Source organism: Chrysemys picta, chromosome 1 (assembly GCF_011386835.1).
Source record: "Chrysemys picta bellii isolate R12L10 chromosome 1, ASM1138683v2, whole genome shotgun sequence".
NCBI classification, from domain to species: domain Eukaryota; kingdom Metazoa; phylum Chordata; order Testudines; family Emydidae; genus Chrysemys; species Chrysemys picta.
In genome coordinates this window covers 74,585,976-74,605,985 of record NC_088791.1, presented here as the reverse complement: position 1 = coordinate 74,605,985, position 20,010 = coordinate 74,585,976, and the positions used below count along the sequence as shown (strand labels likewise).

The 20,010-nt window shown below is 40.8% G+C and overlaps 1 protein-coding gene across 7 annotated transcripts in view; it reads left to right on the top strand.

Annotated features, from left to right (window-relative positions):
• The window catches only part of PPFIA2 (PTPRF interacting protein alpha 2), a 642,070-nt gene that overhangs the window by 358,572 nt on the left and 263,488 nt on the right, over nt 1–20,010 (top strand). For all 7 annotated transcript variants that reach the window (XM_065559858.1, XM_065559854.1, XM_008166061.4 and 4 more), the window contains one exon: nt 17,049–17,213. In XM_065559858.1, coding sequence (XP_065415930.1) covers nt 17,049–17,213 — 165 coding nt within the window. The remainder of the gene's footprint in view (nt 1–17,048; nt 17,214–20,010) is intronic.

Sequence of the window (20,010 nt, the reverse complement as noted above, 5' to 3'; positions counted from 1 at the left end):
CTCGGGCCCTTTTGGGCCAGCAACACTATTGAAACACGTATTTCTCTTTGTCATATGTAAAAAGTACAAAATGTATATTATCTGAGTATATTTATAAAACATATATTTCATTATTTTACAATGAATAAGTTATCTCTACATTAAGCTACACAAATAGAATTGAAAGCTACTCTGAAATTCTAGTAATTAGCATGTTATAAATCGTGAAGCAGCTTATTTTGGGATAATTCTTGGTTTTGTTTTTATACATTGTGGATGAACAAAGCATGCCTTCCATCTCTCCAGAGGAAGGAGAAGGAAATTATGCATTGGTACAATTCATGGAGGCTTTAATTACTAATTAGTTAGAACAGGAGAAAAAAACTAAACAACAAAACAGGAACATTTGCTCTTTCATAACTGTGTAACCCAGCATCATATATGTTGTATCTTCCATACATTTATTGCATCATTTTAAAAGTACACTGAAAGCCAGATGCTCACTTAGTGTAAGTTTGAATAACGATATTTGATTTCAGTGGAAATAAACCATTCTACACACATTCTACACCAATTGAGGATCTGGCCCTAAGTATGTAGATCCAAAATTAGTGGTATAAAAACAAGCATCCTACAACAAAAGATTGAATAAAATGATTAGGTTTTTTTTTAAACTTTAACTGACAGTGTAGTACATTTGGATTTAATCATTCTCTTGCATTGTGTTAGTGCAGGAATGCCAGAAAGTAAACCTGATTAGAAACTTACCCATTACTCCTTATGGTGCACTGACTCTCTGTGCAATACTAGATCTAATTTTAAGATCCTGATCTTCAAGATCCTCAGTAGACAGGACCCAGGCTGTGTCAGGGGCCATCTCTCTTTCTGACCATGAACTACTTGACACCACCAGTCATCAGGAGCTGATGGAGTCAACAGCACTGAAATGGGAGGCTCTTAGGAACAGGAGATTGGACCAAATTGATGTTTGGCCTGGGTCTGGTAATCTCCCTTCCTCTAGATACTAGTAAAATCATGGATCTCACTATGTGCAGTGTAAGTTGTAAAACAAGAGCTTTCATTTAATCAGTATCCCAGATACCTTAAATTTTCTTCCATAAAGATAGAAGGACAAGAAGGAGGGAAAGTAAACAGGAAGGAGCAAATAAAATAGTGTGGAACTCTAGAAATGTAGGTCTGGAAGGGCCCTCAAGAGGTTATCTAGTCCAGCTGTCTGCACTGAGGCAGGACCAAGTATACCTAGACATCCCTGACAGGTGTTTGTCTAACTTGTTCTTAGAAACCTCTAGTGACAGGGATTCAACAGCCTCCCTTGGAAGCCTATTCCAGTGTTTAACTATCCTATAGTTAGAAAGTTTTTCCTAATATCTAACCTACATCTCCCTTGCTGCAAATTAAGCTGATTACTTCTTGTCCTATCTTCAGTGGCGTTGGAGAACAATTGATCACCATCCTCTTTACAACAGCACTTAACATATTTGAAGGTCCCTTCACCCTCCCAGTCTTCTTTTTCTCAAGACTAAAAATGGCCACGTTTTTTTTAAACGTTTCCTCATAGGTCAGATTTTCTAAACCTTTTATCATTTTTGTTGGTTTCTGCTGAACTCTTTACAATTTGTACAACTCTTTCTTAAACTGTGGCACCCAGAAATGGACACAGTACTCCAGCTGAGGCCTCGCCAATTCCAAGTACATTGGAACAATTACCTCCCAGGTCTTACATACAACACTACTGTTAATATACCACAGAATGATATTAGGTTTTTAGCAACCACATCACATTGTCAACTCATTCAATTTCTGATAAACTATAACTCCCAGGTCCTTTTTAGCAGTACTATTGCCTAGCCAATTATTCTCCAATTTGTATTTGTGCACTTGACTTTTCCTTCCTAAATGCAAAACTTTACACTTGTCTTTATTGAATTTTGTCTGGTTGATTTCAGACTAATTCTCTCATTTGTCAACAGGGCCAGCCTTAGGGAAAAAGGCACCTTGGGCGAACTTGCATTTTGGTGCATATGGCCACCATGGACTCCCCAGGCTCCCCTCCCTCCCTTTGCCTCAAAGGCCTCCCCCGCTGCACCTCTAATCCCTGGACCCTCTTCACTCCTAACCCCTGCATTTTCCTCCTGCATCCAAATGGGGAAACTGACCTGGATCCACAAAGCAGCTGGCATTACTGCCAGACTGCTGCTCCTCTGCCTCACACACCCCTAGGGGGCTGTGATGGAGGGAGCGAGGAGTAACATCAGAACTCCCTGCATCCAGGTCACTTTCCCTGTCTGGGCTGCATAAGGAGAGGGCACGAGAGCAGCAGCTCCTGATGCCTCACAGCACAGCACAGGTGGGGAAAGTGACTTGGATGCAGGGAGCCATGGTGTGTGTGTTGGGGGAAACTGTGTGAGGGAGTGTGTGTGTAGGGTGACCAGATGTCCCGATTTTATAGGGACAGTCCTGATTTTGGGGTCTTTTTCTTATATAGGCTTCTATTACCCTCCACCCCATGTCCTGATTTTTCCCATTTGCTGTCTGGTCACCCTAAATGTGTGTGGGTAAAAACAGCTAACAAAAGCCAAAGCTGACCAAAACACCAGCTGTGTGCTGCTCCCACTAAAAGGGAACCATCACACTATCTCATGCTTCACATTTCTCATACGAACTATCAGGACTTGAATTAAATTTTTGTATGAAATTGAGGCGAATTTAAAAACTGTTTAAAACATTTAAAAAATAAAAAAATATGAAAAACTTTAATTCATCAATGTCATTATTCATACTTGCTAGTCTCGCTAGCCCTTCCCCCCAGGCAGAGAGGCACAGAGATTAGGATCAGGACCAGCTGTGCCCCCAAAAGACCAGGCCAACCCTCTAAATTGAACCCAACCTGCATCCCTCCCCAGACAGAACTGGACCCGATCCACATGCCTCCCCAACCTGAACCCCCCAAAGTGCACCAGACCCACATCCCTCCCTAGACCAGGGGCGCTGGTTGGAGGATGGGACAGAAAGACCTAGGGGAGGTCTAGTCTCCCCCAAAGGTGCTGGTGGGGGGGATGGGGCATGGGGCACTGAGTTTCCCCCAGGGGTGCTGGTGGGGGGATGGGGCAGGGTGCACTGGGTCTCCCGCAGGGGCGCTGGGAGGGGGGATAGGGCAATGGGACTCTAGTTGCTCCACAGGACCCAGGGCCAATGGGGCTTACCTGGAGCAAGGAGCATCCACTGGTCAGGGTGTCGGTCCACTAGCTGCTGGTGCCGCCTCCTGCCCAGCATGGTCTGGGACCCCATGCTCCCCGGCTTCCTCATTTGAATAATGGTGGGGCTCGGGGGGAGAGGGGTAGGGAGATCTGCATGTGCAGCAGCATCCCACCAGTGCTGTCCAAGGCCCAGCAGAGGCCCGAGAGCCCAGGGAGGAGACAGGGGTTGCGCCATGGGGAAACCCAGCTGTCCATGGTCCATGGCAGTCAGAAACCCCTGGGTCTACCGCCAAGCCTCCCCCTAATCCTCCCCCCCCCCCCCCCGCTAGCTTCACCAAGTGGTACAAGCCTCTGGAGGGAGGAGGTGGGGCTGGACCGGAACTGCAGCAGCTGAGGGCTCCTCTCCACACCCATCATTTGCAGGAGCCCTCAGGCAGCCGGATGGCCAAGAAGAGCAAGTGGGAGGGGGGCAGGGAGAAGACAGCCCTGGGTTTGGCTGAGAGGAGCAGGGGGTGAGGGACTGGGCCAGGTGGAGAGGAACCAGTGCTGTGTCCACTTGGCTGCAGCGTGCAGGTGGAGTGGTGGGCTGGGTCAGCGCACGGCATCTTTTTTGGCAGGTTGCCCTGGCTGCCCACCCCAAAGGTCGGCCCTGTTTGTCAAGGTCATTTTGAATTCTAATCCTGCCTTCCAAAATGCTTGCAACCCTCCCACCACCATGTCATCTGCAAATTTTGTAAGCATACTCTCCTCTTCATTATCCAAGTCATTAATAAATATTGAATAGTACCGGACCTAGGACTGACCCCTGAGAAACCCACTAGATACGTCATCCCAGTTTGACAGCAAACCATTGATAGCTATTCTTTGGGTATGGTCTTTCAACCACTTGTGCCCCCACCTTATAGTAATTTCATCTAGACTGCATTTCCCTGGTTTGCATATGAGAATGTCATGTTGGACTGTGTCAAAAGGCTTATTAAAATCAAGATATATCACGTCTACAGCTTCCCCCCAGCCCCATCCAGGAGGCCAATAACCCTGTCAAAGAAAGAAATTAGATTGGTTTGGCATGATTTGTTTTTGATAAATCCATGTTGGCTATTCCTTATAACCGTATTATCCTCTAGGTGCTAACAGTTTGATTGTGCAATAATTTGTCCCAGTATCTTTCCAGGTGTCCAATTTAGGCTGATTAGTCTATAAACCCCTTAGTCTTCTTTTTTTCCCTTTTTAAAGGTAGGTGTTATGTTTGCCCTCCTCCAGTCCTCTGGGTTCTAACGTGTCCTTCATGTGTTTTCAAAGGTAATCACTAATGGTTCAAAGATTGTTTCAGCTAGTTTGTTAAATGCCCTAGGATGCATTTAATCAGACCCTGCTGACTTGAATACATATAACTTATCTAAATATTTCTTAAACTGATCTTCTCTGTTTTGGCTTGCATTCCTTTCCCCTTGTTGTTAATGTTAATTGTGTTAAGTATCTGGTCACAGTTACCTGACTGAAGCAAAATAGGCATTGAACACCTCAGCCTTCTTGATGTTGTCTGTTAGTTGCTCTCCTTTCTCGCTAAGTAGAGTTCCTACAGTTCCCTTCATCTGTCTCTTGCTCCCAATGTATTTATTGCCTTTTATATCTCGCACTAAGTGTAACTAATTTTATGCCTTAGCCTTTTGGATTTTGTCCCTACATGCTAGTGCTCATCTTATTTTGTTCTCATCTTAGCAATTTGTCCATGTTTCTACCTTTTTGTATGATTCTTTTTTGATTTTTCAGGTCATTAAAGAACTCTTGATGGAGCCATCTTGGCCTCTTACTATTTTTCCTATCTTTCCTTCACATCAGGATAGTTTGATATTGCCCCTTAATATTAGGTCTTTGAGAAATGGCCAGTTCTCCTGAATTCCATTTCCCCTTAGATTTTCTTCCCATGGGACCTTACTTACCAGTTCTCTGAGTTTGTTAAAGTCTACTTTGTTGAAGCCCATTGTCCTTATTCCACTGATCTTACTCCTTTCCTATCACTTTCATCCAAACTGCCTTCAATCTTCAGATTCACAACCAATTCCTTTCTGTGTATCAGAAGCAAGTCTACAATGTCCATTTCCTTGGTTACTTCATCCACCTTCTGAAACAAAAAGTTGTCCCCAATACATTCCAAGAACTTACTGGATATTTTTTTGTTTTGCCATATTGTTTTTCCAACAGATGTCTGGGTAGTTATAGTCTTCTATTATTACCAAGTCTTGTGTTTTGGATATTTCAGTTCTAAAAATGCCTCATCATCTTGATTTGATGGTCTATGTAGACCATTAACATGACATTATCTCTCTTTTCTCCCCCATATCTTCAACCAGAAACTCTCAACTATTCTGCCTCTCTACCTCGGAACAAATGTATATATTCTTGATGTAGAATGCAACAGTTGCTTCCTTTTCCCCTTGCCTGCCTTTCCTGAACAAGCTACCCCTCTATACCACTATTCCAGTCATGAGATTTGTCCCATGAAGTGTCTGTGATGCCAATTAAGTAATAATTTAGCCTATGTACTAATATTTCCAATTCTTCCTGTTTATTGCCCATGCTCCTTGCACATAGGTATAGACATCTAATATGTTGAGCAGATTCCCCCACTGTCATCCCTCTTGTTGCTCTATGACCCTGTTGTAATTTTCCATGACATCCTCCCAAGATCTAGCCCTCTATTTAGGTCACCTTTTTTATGCCCACTGGTGGGTTTTTGTCACAAGCCACAAAGTGTGTATATAAGGGAGGAATGGAGAATGCAGTCTTTCAGGCCATGTATTTAATTATGTAATCTTCATTAACCCTCAAACACAAATGATGGATGCATTATAAACTTGTACATGTAGCACCAGGTTAAGAAGGCAAGGGCCTCCGTGGGAAGGAGAAGAGGAGGGGGCTTTGGTGGCTCATCTTGTGTCTACCTGCCACTACTATGGCAGGTGGAGATGGTCTTTTGTCCCATATAATGAGATTGGAAGCACCTCTGTGACTGCTTGACATTGATTTTGTAGTGAGCTCAGCAGCCTCATTGCATGTGTAGCTCATGTGGCTACACATACTGCCCTCTTGCTGTTTTATGCCTCTTGTTTGCAAATCACACTAATGTGCTCAGTATAATGGCATGTGTGAGATAGTGACATCATAGTGCATAACACAGTACTATGTTAAATTGAAACACAAGAGGAAAGAGACAGCAAATGGAGCAGTCCCAGACCTCAGAATCCCTTAATAACCACCCTTTGGCGGTGGTTCTTTCCCCCCCTGTTCTACTACCAAAAATAAGAGTCTGTGTTATGTATCACAGACTGACAATAGATATTTAGGGGTCTGATGCCAAAATTATATTAATAAAATTAGGCCAGATGCTCTAGAGGTGATCCCAGCAATTACAGGTGGGTAAGCCTAATTTCAGTACCGGGAAAACTGGTTGAAACTATAGTAAAGAAAAGAATTATCAAATATATAGATGAACATGATTTGTGGGGGAAGAGTCAACATGGTTTTTGTAAAGGGAAATCATACTTCACCAATCTACTAGACTTCTTTGCGGGGGTCAACAAACATGTGGACAAGAGGGATCCAGTGGATTTTTGTGTACTTAGATTTTTCAGAAAGCCTTTGACAAGGTCCCTCACCAAAGGTTCTTAAGCAGAGTAAACTGTCATGGGATAAAGGAAGGTCCTCTCATGCATCAGAAACTGGTTAAAAGATAGGAAACAAAGAGTAGGAATAAATGATGAGTTTTCAGAATAGGGAGAGGTAAACACTGGTGTCCTCCAAGGTTTGTACTGGGATGGGACCAGTACAGTTCAGAATGTTCATAAATGATCTGGAAACGGGGTAAACAGTGAGGTGGCAAAACTTGCAGATGATACAAAACTACTCAAGATAGTTAAGTCCGAAGCAGACTGCGAAGAGTTACGAAGGGATCTCACAAAACTGGATGACTGGGCAACAAAATGGCAGATGAAATTCGATGTCGATATATGCAAAGTAATGCACATAATCCCAACTATACATACAAAATTATAGTTAGTATCAATTAGGAAAGGAATAGATAATAAAACTGAAAATATCATAATGCCACTATATAAATCCAAGGTACTCCCACATCTTGAATACTGCATGCTGATGTGGTTTCCCCATCTCAAAAAAGATATATTGGAATAGGTAAAGTACAGAAAAGGGCAAGAGAAATTATTAGGGGTTTGGAACAGCTTCCATATGAGGAGAGATTAATAAGAGTGGGAGGAGAAGCTCAGAGTTCCTGATTTAGAACTTATCTACATGACAGTTTTGTACCATTGGTCTGGAAGTATTTCTTCACACTACACAAGTCAACCACTGGAACTCTTTGCCAGAGGATGTTGTGAAGGCCAAGACTATAACAGAGTTAAAAAAAGAACTAGATAAATTCATAGAGGATAGGTCCATCAATGGCTATTAGCCAGTATGAGCAAGGATGATGTCCCTAGCCTCTGTTTGCCAGAAGCTGGGAATGGGCAGCAGGGGATGGATCACTTGATGATTACCTGTTCTGTTCATTCCCTCTGGGGTACCTGGCATTGGCCACTGTTGGAAGACAGGCTACTAGGCTAGATGGACCTTTGTTCTGACTCAGTATGGCTGTTCTTATTATAACTTATTTTTAAGATTAGGTTGTTACAAACTTGTTTGCACCCTTTCTGAATATTAAGATATAGCTACAAGTATGTTATAGCCAGGTGATTGAGAATATAATATACTATATAAAATGTTCAGCCTGGTTAAGGAAATTGCATGAGGTTTCTGCTTTCTGTCGCCAAGGACAAGTAAATGTCAGGAAGATAAACCATCTTTAGCCATAATGCCATGTTTATTATCCCTAAGGGTGTTATACAAACTCAGAAAAGCTGCATTTTAAACTTTACCTTGCTTTAAAATTATACTATTTCCTTCTGTGCTATGTTTAAAATATATATTTGTTGTTGAAATTTGTGCTTTGGAATCAAAGTTAATTGCTATGGCAGACAGATGATACTTGGGTCAAGAGACAAACCCATAAGAATGTCTTGTCTAGACCAGAACACCTCCCTCTTATATAAATACCTGATACGGATTACCTTATCTCAGGAAGACAAACCATTTAAAACATTCATGTTTTTTGAAGAGACTTGACTGTGAAAATGAATATAGTGTTGTGTTATCAGAGCAATAAGTCTAGGTAAACCCACACAAAGAATCCATTTCACAGATATTGTCCCAAAAGACCATTCTTGTCTGCCACATTTGTTCAATATAGTCTTTTGGTCATCCTGATCCACAGTACTACATACGTTGCATTTAATACAATGGACTCCAAAGATACTTAAACTTAATTCAATTTTTTTCAAGGTTATAGCAGGAAATTGCCACATCTTCCACAGTAGTATTCCTTGGTAATCTTTGTATTGTGTTGGTCTTCCATCCTAATATGTTTGTACCAAGAAAACCACCTAAACCAAACCAGTACTGATGGAGGAAGTTGTTGGCTTCCGCTATGAATATCCTCATTGCTGATCTTGTCTTGTCACCTAATATGGAGCAGTTGACGAAGACAATGAAAATTGAAAATGTCAATTTTCCACTTTTCAGCCTTTCTCAGCACCCATGTTTCACTGCCCATAAAATAAAATTGGTATAATCATAGTTCCATAGATCTGTAGCTGCATTGCAAGTTTGATGTTACGACATCTTCACAGAAGCCACAGAAGGGCCCAAAACATTGTGCAGTTGCCTGCTATATGAGTGTCTACATCTTTTGAGCATCTTCCAGCACTGTCCATGACCCTTCCCAGGTATTTGAAAGTTGCCATCTGCTCAACATCAATAGATACATGGCATGGTTTCCTATTTCCACATGAGTTTGGCCAGGTTGTGTTCTGTCACCATCATTGAATATTGGCATTGATTGGCTGATGGAAAAGCTTCAGGAGGCAGCTGTTGGTGGTGTTTAGCAGAACACCATTCTGCTTCAATATCTCCAATATGCTGATGACATTGTCTAGGTGGCTCAGTTTAGTGAATTGCCGATGACCAATCTGGTCTGGTTATTAATCCAGATACAACTATCTCCCTGGTCATTGCCATCAACAAGCCTCCAACTCCAGATTGCGACCAATTTAGTATTAACCTGTCCAGATGGTAACTAATTTTTATAATATACTGCAAAAATAAGAGCAGAACTCATTGTATTAGCTTTTTATGTTGCTTTCAAAGAGTATATATCTCAGTATCTTTAGGTTAATGGTCTTTTCTGGCCATTATCTATCTGCAACCAAAGATTAAGGGTTGGTATTTTCATAAAACTTTGCTATATGTTAGGCCTTTGTGATTTACTATAAAATAACAGTATTTAGGACAACTTCCATAGGATTCAGATATTTAGAAAATGCTGGAACACATATTGATACTGAATACATTTATATTCAAATAGTCATTTTAACAACATAGGATAGAAAGTACCTAAGTGACTTAGAAGAGCAAGTCTCATTGACTTTAACTTTCAATAGGAATTGCACTCCTAAATAACAAAGTTGCTTTTGAAAATCAGTCCCACCCATATTAAACACATTTGCCAAATCAAATAAAAAAGCAAGATGCACAAGTTTCTGAGAGGACATAGGAGGAGTTGCTTCAGGCAGAGTGTGTGTGTTTTAGTACTATTTAATCTAATCAAATACATACCTGCCAGCTTTTCAGAACAAAAGCTGTTGAAAATATACATGAAATGCATTGTACAATTCTTCTTGAGCAGAAGGACGGGGAAATGTGCTCTTTCCTGATTTAACGTGAATAGTTAAACTATTATTAGATCATTGCTTCAAAACAATTAATCAACCACACTTTGTAATAAGTTAATTAAATAAATTAAAAAATAACTTTATTTTCTTTCTTCTTTCCCTGAACTCCACTTTCTCTGGATGCAGCTTTCCTTCTGTCTTTTTCAGGATCGATGTTTCTTCAAAGCGTATTTTTTCATCCTTTCTTCACCCCATGCATTTTCCTCCACCATCATCTTTTTTCCTACATTTCCTTTACTTCTAGTTTTCTATGCCTCTGTCCACTTTCCCCCAGTTTTTTTCTCTTGGTTTCTCCCTTGAGTCCTCCATCTCTCGTCCCATTGCTCAAGGTGTGTATTATCCTGTTGTTCCTGTTTTGACAATTTAGTAAAATGGCCTATTGGAATTAAATAAATAAATAAATAAATATTAGAGAGAATTTTTTTTTAATTCACTAAAGCCCAGCTCCTGCAAAGCCTACAACCTGTGAGTAACTCCCTTGATTTCAGTGTATTGACTAAAGCCTCAAACCTTCAAAACACATTCACATGTTCAAATTTATGCAGTTAATGGCCAGCTCATAATGCATAAAATAACTGTGCACTTGTCTAAGCTCAGTCCATGTGTCATTGCTGACCTATGTAAATGAGTAGGTTCCCTGGTTAAGTCCGTAATTCAGCTAACTTTACTAACTTTATGCATGTATTTCTGTTCCACAAAAATCAAGCACATGCATTAGTGCCTTGCTGATATGGGGCCTTAATTGTCTACACAATAAAAGAAGAAAATTATGGAAATCCTAGAAATGCTATCTCCATACATGTGGCTTTTGTTTTTATTAAACTTTTAAAAAGGTGTTTAGTTCATTCTTAAATGTGTGGGGTTGGGATTTGTTTGTTTGTTTTTTTAAATAGCAAAGACCTCTTTTCACTTTGTGGTCACCAGAACTCAGGATTTCTAAACACACCATGTTAATTCAACTGTTTACCTTGCTACCTTTACTGTGGTTTAAAGTGTAGCTCTACCAGCAATAGATAATAATGAATTCCATCTTGGGGATTTTATGACACATATCATAAGACTAAAATTCATTTGTACTTTTTAGATTCTTTATAATGCATTAGAAAAAAACTGTTTTTTCCAATAGAAAAATCGTAGCAACAATTTGCCTGGATAAATTCAGACTGCTTGCTGCAGCAGCAGAACTCCATTTTCTTTTCTTTGCCATGCAGCTATCCCAATGGCAGTTCTAGTGTCGGCGCAGCATGACACAGTGTGAAAGAGCAGGCTGTCTGCAGCACCTCTTGACGCTGATTAAAGTGAACCTTTAATTATCATATTTTAAAAATTCTAAAGCTGTTCTTAACAGACCTGTTATGCTGTGATTCTAAGACCAGCTCTTTTGCAAAACTGTTGTGACATGAAATCTTACTGTATTCTGCTGACATGTGCTTCAGGAATGTAACTCTATGGAATATATAGATCTTCATGTATTGTATTGTTTGAATGAAGTAACCATGTATCGAGGGTTGCCAACTTTCTACTTGCACAAAACCAAACACCTTTGCCCCGCCCGTGCCCTGCTCCTCCTTTGAGGCCCCGCCCCTGCCATGCCCCTTCTCCAAGGCCCTGCCCCCACTCACTCCATCCCTCCTCCCCCTGTCGCTCGCTCTCCCCACCCTCACTTACTCACTCACTCATTTTCATTAGGCTTGCTAAGGGGCTTGGGGTGCGGGAGGGGGTGAGGGCTCCAGCTGGGGGCAGAGGCTCTGGGTTGGGGCTGGGGATGATAGGTTTGGGGTGCAGGAGGGGGCTCTGGGCTTGGGGGGTGGAGCTGAGGGGTTTGGAGTATGGGAGGGGGCTCCGGGCTGAGGCAGGGGTTGGGGTGTGGGAGTGCATATGGGCTCTGGGCTGGGGGTGTGGGTTCTGGGGTGGAGCCGTAAAAGTGGGGTTCAGGATGCAGGAGGGCACTCTGGGCTGGGGCTGAGGGGTTTGGAGGGCAGGAGGGGGATCAGGGCTGGGGCAGGGGAATGGGGGGCAGGGGGATGAGGTTCCAGCTGGGGATGCAGGCTCTGGGGTGGGGCTGGAGATGAGGGGTTTGGGGTGCAGGAGGGTGCTCTGGGCTGGGGCCAAGAGGTTTGGAGGTTGGGAGGGGGATCAGGATGGGGGCAAGGGGTTGGGACAAGAGAGAGGGTGGGGGGCGCAGGCTCCAGGCAGCAATTACTTCAAGCAGCTCCCAGAAGCAGCGGCATGTCCCCCTTCCAGCTCCTATGCAGTGACATGGCCAGGTGGCTCTGCGCGATGCCCCATCTACAGGCACTGCCTCTGCATTGGTTCCCTGGCTGCACCTATGCATTGAAGCCAGAGGAGGGACATGCCACTGCTTCTGGGAGCCGCGTGAAGCCATGGCAGGCAGGGAACCTACCTTAGCCCTGCTGCGCTGCTGACCAGACTTTTAACCTCCCGGTCAGCAGTGCTGACTGGAGCTGCCAGGGTCCATTTTTGACCAGGTGTTCTAGTCGAAAACTGGACACGGGGCAACCCTACAGGTATCATTGTGCACAATGGAACATGGGATAAATTTCCCTGAGCCTTTATTGGTTCACAGTAAAATGTGTTACAGATATGGCATGTTTTATGGATAAGGAGACATTTGGGGAAGATACAATGTGGTTAACTGGTTTGATTCTCAACACACACTGATATTGAAAACATTATTAGAAACAAAAGGCTTCTGCTCACATTGTTGTATATTTCTGCTTTGATCATTGATTATACTTAGTTGAAAATTTGCGGCCACATTTTCAAAAGACCTCAGAAAACAGCTTACATCAAGTTTTCAAGAGCTGTGCTCCCATTTAGACTCCTACATGAAGTGGCAGATCATTTTTTAAAAATGGGCACTTCATGTAGGTGCCTAAGTGGGAGCTGAGCTTTCTTAAAAATGTGGCCCCCAGTTGTGGGCACTGAGCTCTTTTGAAAAAGTGGCCCGTGGTTTAAAGCTCTTGGTTAATGGATTAACATTTTTTGTTTTTACTGCCATACAAATGTTCACGTGAAATAAACCAAAACACTCTGAATGCTTGTTTACTTCCTAAAATTACAAGAAAGGAAAAAAATGCATCTGGAGAAAAATTTACATTTGCTCTACAGTATTCTCAGGGAAAATTCAGACAAGCTTGGAGCGAGGGGGAGGGGAAGGTTCAACTAGTTTTCATTACCTGTTATCAAATATGGCTAATAATCTTATGAAAGTACAGCTTTTGGAAACGTTAGAAGAGTGAACAATATTAAAGATTGTTGGCATTTTGAATTGTTGAGTGTACTTGATATGGAACTAGTATAACTGAGTTTGATTACAAATCTAATATCTACTTTAACAGCATGGAAAAAATGCTGCAGTCTGAGCTCTGAACCGGGTAGTACATAATTCTTATACATTACAATCTATTTTTGCAATTTAGGGCCATTATAAAAGATTTTAAGCAGAGGATCATTAACATGGCAGTTTGCTGCACTTCTGCTGCCTCCCTGGATATGTAGGAGTTGGTTCAAAACATATTCCTTAAGAAGAAATGATCAACAAGTAGCCATTTGCCATTTATAGATGTAAATGGAACTTCAGATTTGTCTCTAACTGAAAATCGAAAGACAAAAACACCTGATCTATCAAAGAAAAAGAAGAAAAGTGGTCAAGAGACAATGTAGAGCCTGCACTCCAGCATAGATTTTCTCTTTGCTTGTTCAGGTGACTATAGGGTTCTGGTGGAACAACTGGGGTTAACAATCAGAGCTTTGGAGCTGTGCTCCGGCTCTGCTCCAGCTCCAGGCAAAAACCTGCAACTCCACTGCTCCGGAGCTGCTCCGCGCTCCGGCTCCGGGCTCCGCTCCAAAGCCCTGTTAATAACACAGGCAAAAGTGGGCCAGCTAGCTGAAGATTAGTGTTGGAATTTTTCGGTAGTCAGGAATATAAACCTAGAGGTGAAAAACCTAGGGTCCATTGTGAAATTTAGCCATTTGGTCATGCTGGAACACTTTGCAGAACCACTCTGCCCCAGAAAAAACAGGTGCATTCTTGTGTACAGGGATAAATAGAACAGGCAATCCTTGCAGTACCCTGAAGACAAATACTATGATTTACCTCCCCATATCATATCCTAAACATCCCTTGCCACCCATGAACATCTACAATATCTATCTTAGGTACTTATGTGGTCTCCATTGCCATGGTATCTGAGCACTTTGCATTTTTTTTTAATATTTATATTCACATCCCCTTTTTTGCAGATAGGAAACTGAGGCATTAAATTGCTAAGTGACTTGCCCAGGGCCACACAGAAAGCCTGTAGTGGAGCAGAAAATTGAATCCCCATTCTCCCATGGTCCAAGCTAGTACTCTAACCATTGGATGATCCTTTGGGAGTGTCATTTAATAAGGCCTTCAAGTCAGCCAACTTAACCCTGCCATAATCATCGTCTTTATAGGGAAAAAAATATGGGACTCTCAGTAGGGAGTCAATTTCTATTGAAAAGCATAACTAAACTCACTGTTAAGCCAGAGAATGTGGACATGTCCTCTTGAGCATTCATGTGGCTAGCAAAATGCCTGCGTTCAGAGTTAATGTCCAGAAAAATGAACAACTATTAGCTAAAACACTTCCGTAAGCAATACAGTAAGAATGGATGTTGAATGTTTGCAGGGAGTCTATAATTCCTCACGGTTCCTTCAACACTTATCTATGATGTCAGCTTATTTCTCTTTATATGTTAAAATATGCAAAAGAATATTTTTCACAGGTACATTAATTTAACAGATTTTATTATAAAGTGGGAGGGTATTTGAATATTTATCTGTCTCTTAAATGTCATTTTCTATTATTTCAAATATTAGGGGGTCTTTTTTTCTTTCTTTTTTTTTTTTTTTTTTTTTACTATTATACATATTTAATCTCTAATGTTACCTTTAAGTTAAGGTTCCAGTTAACTAAATATTTGGTGTGGAATGATAACTGTGAAATGTAGGGTCAGATTGTTTAGACTCCACTAAAGTGGTGCAGCAATGAAGAGGCACTGGACCAGGAAGAAGCACGGCCTGGAGATGCTCTAATTTAGGCCCACATTTAGGAAAGCAGCTAAGCACATGTTTAAGTGCTGTTCTGAATAGGAGTGAATTTAAGACTGTGCTTCATTGCTAATGTGAATCAGTGCTTCTGCATGGCCCCTCATCAATCTTTCCTGGGTGGGGCTCCAAACCTGTTTGCACCTTAAAGCTGCTTGCCAAAGCTGTGTCTAAAAGCCTGCATCTGCCATCCCTCAACGTTCGTTACATCAGCGAATGCCCCAGTAGAGCAGTGGTGGGCAACCTGCGGCCCGTCAGGGTAATCCACTGGCGTGCCGTGAGACAGTTTGTTTACATTGACAGTCCGCAGGCACAGCTGCCTGTAGCTCCCAGTGGCCGCGATTCGCCATTTCCCTGCGGCCCGCGCTGCTTCCCGCAGCTCCCATTGGCCGGGAACAGTGAACCACGGCCACTGGGAACTGCGGGCGGCCGTGCCTGCGGACGGTCAATGTAAACAAACTGTCTCACGGCCCACCAGCAAATTACCCTGATGGGCCTCGTGCGGCCCATGGGCTGCAGGTTGCCCACCACTGCAGTAGAGCAAGCTCGTGCACATTTTTTCATGTGGATTGCATTTGTTAATCTGCTTTCTTAACTCCAGAATGGCAAAACATGTTCCTTTTTTCTTCAGCTGTGTGGTATTGCTAAAGTTTTTTATATATTAACCTCATGTAATCTCTTCCATATGTGTTTGGTCAATGGTTGTAAACTACTGGCAGGATGCAAGCAGGATGTGTTTTTAAAGTACAGTAATGGTAAACATGAGTCATTCCCATTTTATTAAGGATACTGTAATTTCAGTATAGTTACATTGTCATTATAGTTCAGTTATGCTCTGGTTATACTTCTGTCATACCTGTTATCATCACTAACTCATAAGACTTCAAAGTTAACTATCTGACGGAGAACAAATATATGCAAACATATATGTAGTAAACAGATTTGTGTTCTGATAGTAGATGTATTAAGAACCACATCAAAGGAGTAATAAGTAAATCAGTCATGTAACTTTTAAGCTTCCAGTTATATGAATTAGATGGAATTGCATGTTGAAAAGGAATACTATTGTGATTATACTGTAATTAAAGTATTCTTATTATACAGTATGACTCTTGAAGTTAGCCATTCACTTTCAATACAAATACAACTAACCACTGTCATGCTCAGATACTACAGGGATGGCATTGATAGACCTTATAAAAATAGATAGATTTTCAATATATCAGCAAAAAGATGTCCATAAAAATATGATTCTAACATTTTCTTCAGCTGAATGTAGGCTAAAAATCACAAAGAATGTACTTAGGAACATTTGTGGTCATTCCACATTCCATTACAAAAACAGTGAATATTTTAGAGCTTGCCATATTAACATGCACCATTAGCTATGCAACATGCATTTAGAATAAATACAATGTTTTAAAACTTTAATGAAAATACATTGCTTGTTTTTGCATTCTCTGTTAAGTAAGTTTTAGTATAAATTAAATACAAATTACAATTAGGTGACTGATTTTCAGACTTTAATTATAGACTGCATTAGTTGGTTAGCTATATTAGTTATTTTTGTTATTAACATTCCATTAATTACTGTGACTAAAAAAATCATTTAAATATATTAAGTGGATTTTAGACAGGCAACAATAAATCTAAGTAGAGCAATTTGTTGTTTTCAAATGGTCACAGCAGTTTTTTAAGAAGATCTGAATAAAATTCCTTTTTTTAATTTCTTTCATGTTCTCTGACTTGGAGTCAGAGAATGCTGGCAATATCTTTAATAGTCATAGGCTTCCTCAGCTAGGGAGGTTGCCAAAGTCATTGTCATTTGGTAACGTGCAGTTTGTAATTATAATGCTTATGACCTTTAGGTACAAATGAATGATGTCCCTTTATGTTTAAACCCAACAGCTGTTACTGGAGCATTTGGAGTGCCTTGTTTCAAGACATGAAAGGTCTCTGAGGATGACGGTAGTGAAACGGCAAGCACAGTCCCCCTCAGGAGTTTCCAGTGAAGTTGAAGTTCTCAAAGCACTGAAATCTTTGTTTGAGCACCATAAGGCTTTGGATGAAAAGGTACAGTATGGAAAGAAGCGTACTCAGCAGGCTATCTCCTTGCTTTACCACACTTATGATACAGCAGAGCAGCAGTATTGTTTCTCAGTTCTTGGAGTGTACTGTACATACTGAAAGCAGGACATCCAAAGAAAATCTTTGACAAAACATGACTAACAACTGAAATGTTCATATTTCATTTCTTAGCTTCATTCTGGGGGGTTAGTAAGGATTTTACATAAAAATTAGGTCATCAGAACTTACTTGTGGCCACTAGTAGTTTTTGTTATAAAACAGTTCCATGAAAATTACATGACTGGCATAAACACCTCTTTCCATTAAGCACTAAGCAAACATATCTCCCACACATGGAGATGCTAGTCTGTGTTGTGTATTTCAAGAAGCAAGTGATTGCTAAGAAAATATGGGCATCTCAAGTTGCAATTCCCTGCAGCGGAATTGTGAATGAAGAGGTAGCAACATCAGTTTTCTCTCCTAACTAGACATCAGGTACTTGACTTCTTTAAAAAGTTACTACATGTAATAGAGGTTTTGATCTGGAATGCCAGGGAATTTTTATAGTATTCATTGTACAGATTTCTAAAATGTAAATGCACATCTATTTTTGTGCAAGTCCTGCAAGAGTTTGAAAATACTCAACCACAAATTAATATTTGAGGAGTCGTAGTCCACAAAACTTTATGAATACATTAGTTATATTCATAGAGTAGTATGTTTTTTCATTGTTATTAGAAGTGTCAAACACTGCAGGTTATGTCTCTTCATATTGGATTTGACTAACAGATGCAATATTACGTGAAAGTCACCTGCACTAATTTAAAGTCTAACCTAAAGTGTATCTGTGTTTAGCTAGCAATGAGTGATATTTTATTAAGGTAATCATTACTAAAATGCATTTTAAGGAAGTTTATATAGATGTATTTATATATTTGTGTTTATGTATGTGTGTGTATCAATATGTAGTAGCTTTTCTTAGCTGTTAGGTTTAGGTTTAATGAGCTTTCAGGGGTAGCATAATTCGCATAAATGAGTATTGTCAGTAATATCCTTTGGAGATTAGTAGGGTTTATGGTATTTTAAAGACTGAAAAGAGTAAAAGCAGTAGAGGATTTCTGCCACATAGTAGTTTTTAGCATTTAGTTGTATAATAAATAACAAGTCCTGAGAACTGCCAGTAGTTTACAACCATACATACTATTTACAGAAATTCAGCAAACACGTATGTAAGAGATTTCATGAGGTTAATATATAAAGAACTTTAGCGATATGATGCAGCTGAAGACAAAAGGGCTTATTTTGGGTTTAAATTGCAGCAAGGGCAGTTTAGGTTGGACATTAGAAAAAACTTCCTAACTATCAGGGTGGTTAAGCACTGAAATAAATTGCCTAGGGAAGAGGTGGAATCTCTATCATTGGCGATTTTTAAGAGCAAGTTAGACAGACACCTGTCATGGTGGTCTAGATAATACTTAGTCATGCCTTTAGTGCAGGGGACTGCACTAGAAGACTTCTCGAGGGCTCTTCCAGTCCTACGATTTTATGATTCCAGACCCTATACCTAGAAGCTAGAAGTATCCCCTTTCCAAGGGTATAATGCTTCTATTTCCACCTTGTCAGGGCTGCGAGTTAACTGACTTTAAGGTCATGGCATTTTAATGTATAGAAAAGGTGTGACTTGACTGTAGCTGAATCTTATAAATTTTGGGTATAGGACAGGTCTAACCGGGGGTGGAGGGGAGAATTCCACATTTGGGGTAGAGAAAAAGGAAATAGTTTTGTAACAGACTTTTTTTTTTTAAAGAATGGTGGCTGCTTGAAGCTATTCAGAGCAGAGGTATGGAATGTTAGGATTTGTCTACATGGGACATTAGTGTGTGGTAACCCAGAGTGCAAATCTACACTGTATAAATCTATAGCCCACTAGCTTGCCGAGAAATAACATCCTGCATGGACCCTGCTATAGTGCACTAACAGTTTGACATCACACTGTGATATACTCCCATTTCAAAAGTCCTGCAGAATGTTTAGTTCACTGTACCAGGGTCCACTGGGTAAGTTAGTGTGCAGCAAGCTAGTGCTCTGTAAATTCAAACCCTGATTTGCCACACACTAACTTGCCTCGCAGACAAGCCCTTAGAATAGTTTAGGAGAGAGCAAATTGAAAAGGAATTTCTGTACTGTGGGAAATTCTGATATTTTGACAGTTGTTTTAATCTCAAATAGGATGAAAAGTTGAAATATCAAAACTTTTCACACAATGAAAAGGTCAGAAAAATTCACTTTGGAAATGTTTCGTTTCATTTCAACATCAAAACAAAACAAAACATTTAAACATTCTTGAAATGAAACATTTCATTTCAGTTTGTTGACCTAAGATTAAAAGTTTTGTCCATGATGAACCGCGGTAGCTCAGCCACAGGTTGAGACTGTGGTGAATCATTGGAGATGTAGTCTGGCTCAGAAGCTGGGCCCATAAGAGAGAATGGGGGCCATGAGGTTTCCTCACCTACAACTCCCAGGAGGCACTGTAGCAGCTCAGAGAGATGCATAATGTCAATCTGAAACAAAATGTTTCATTTTGTTTTTCCTGGCAGAAAATTCTGCTGAAATCTCTTTTCCCATGGAAAATTCAGATTTAGATAAAACCTTATTTTACAATTGGAATACGTTTAATTCAACATTTTTGAGCAGACCTGATTAGGAGGGGGTAGATTAGAAGGTAAAGAGCCAGTGAGGCAGCCAAAGGTGCATGAAAAATGTATCACAGGGGTTTTTTCACATGGGTATTACCTCCATA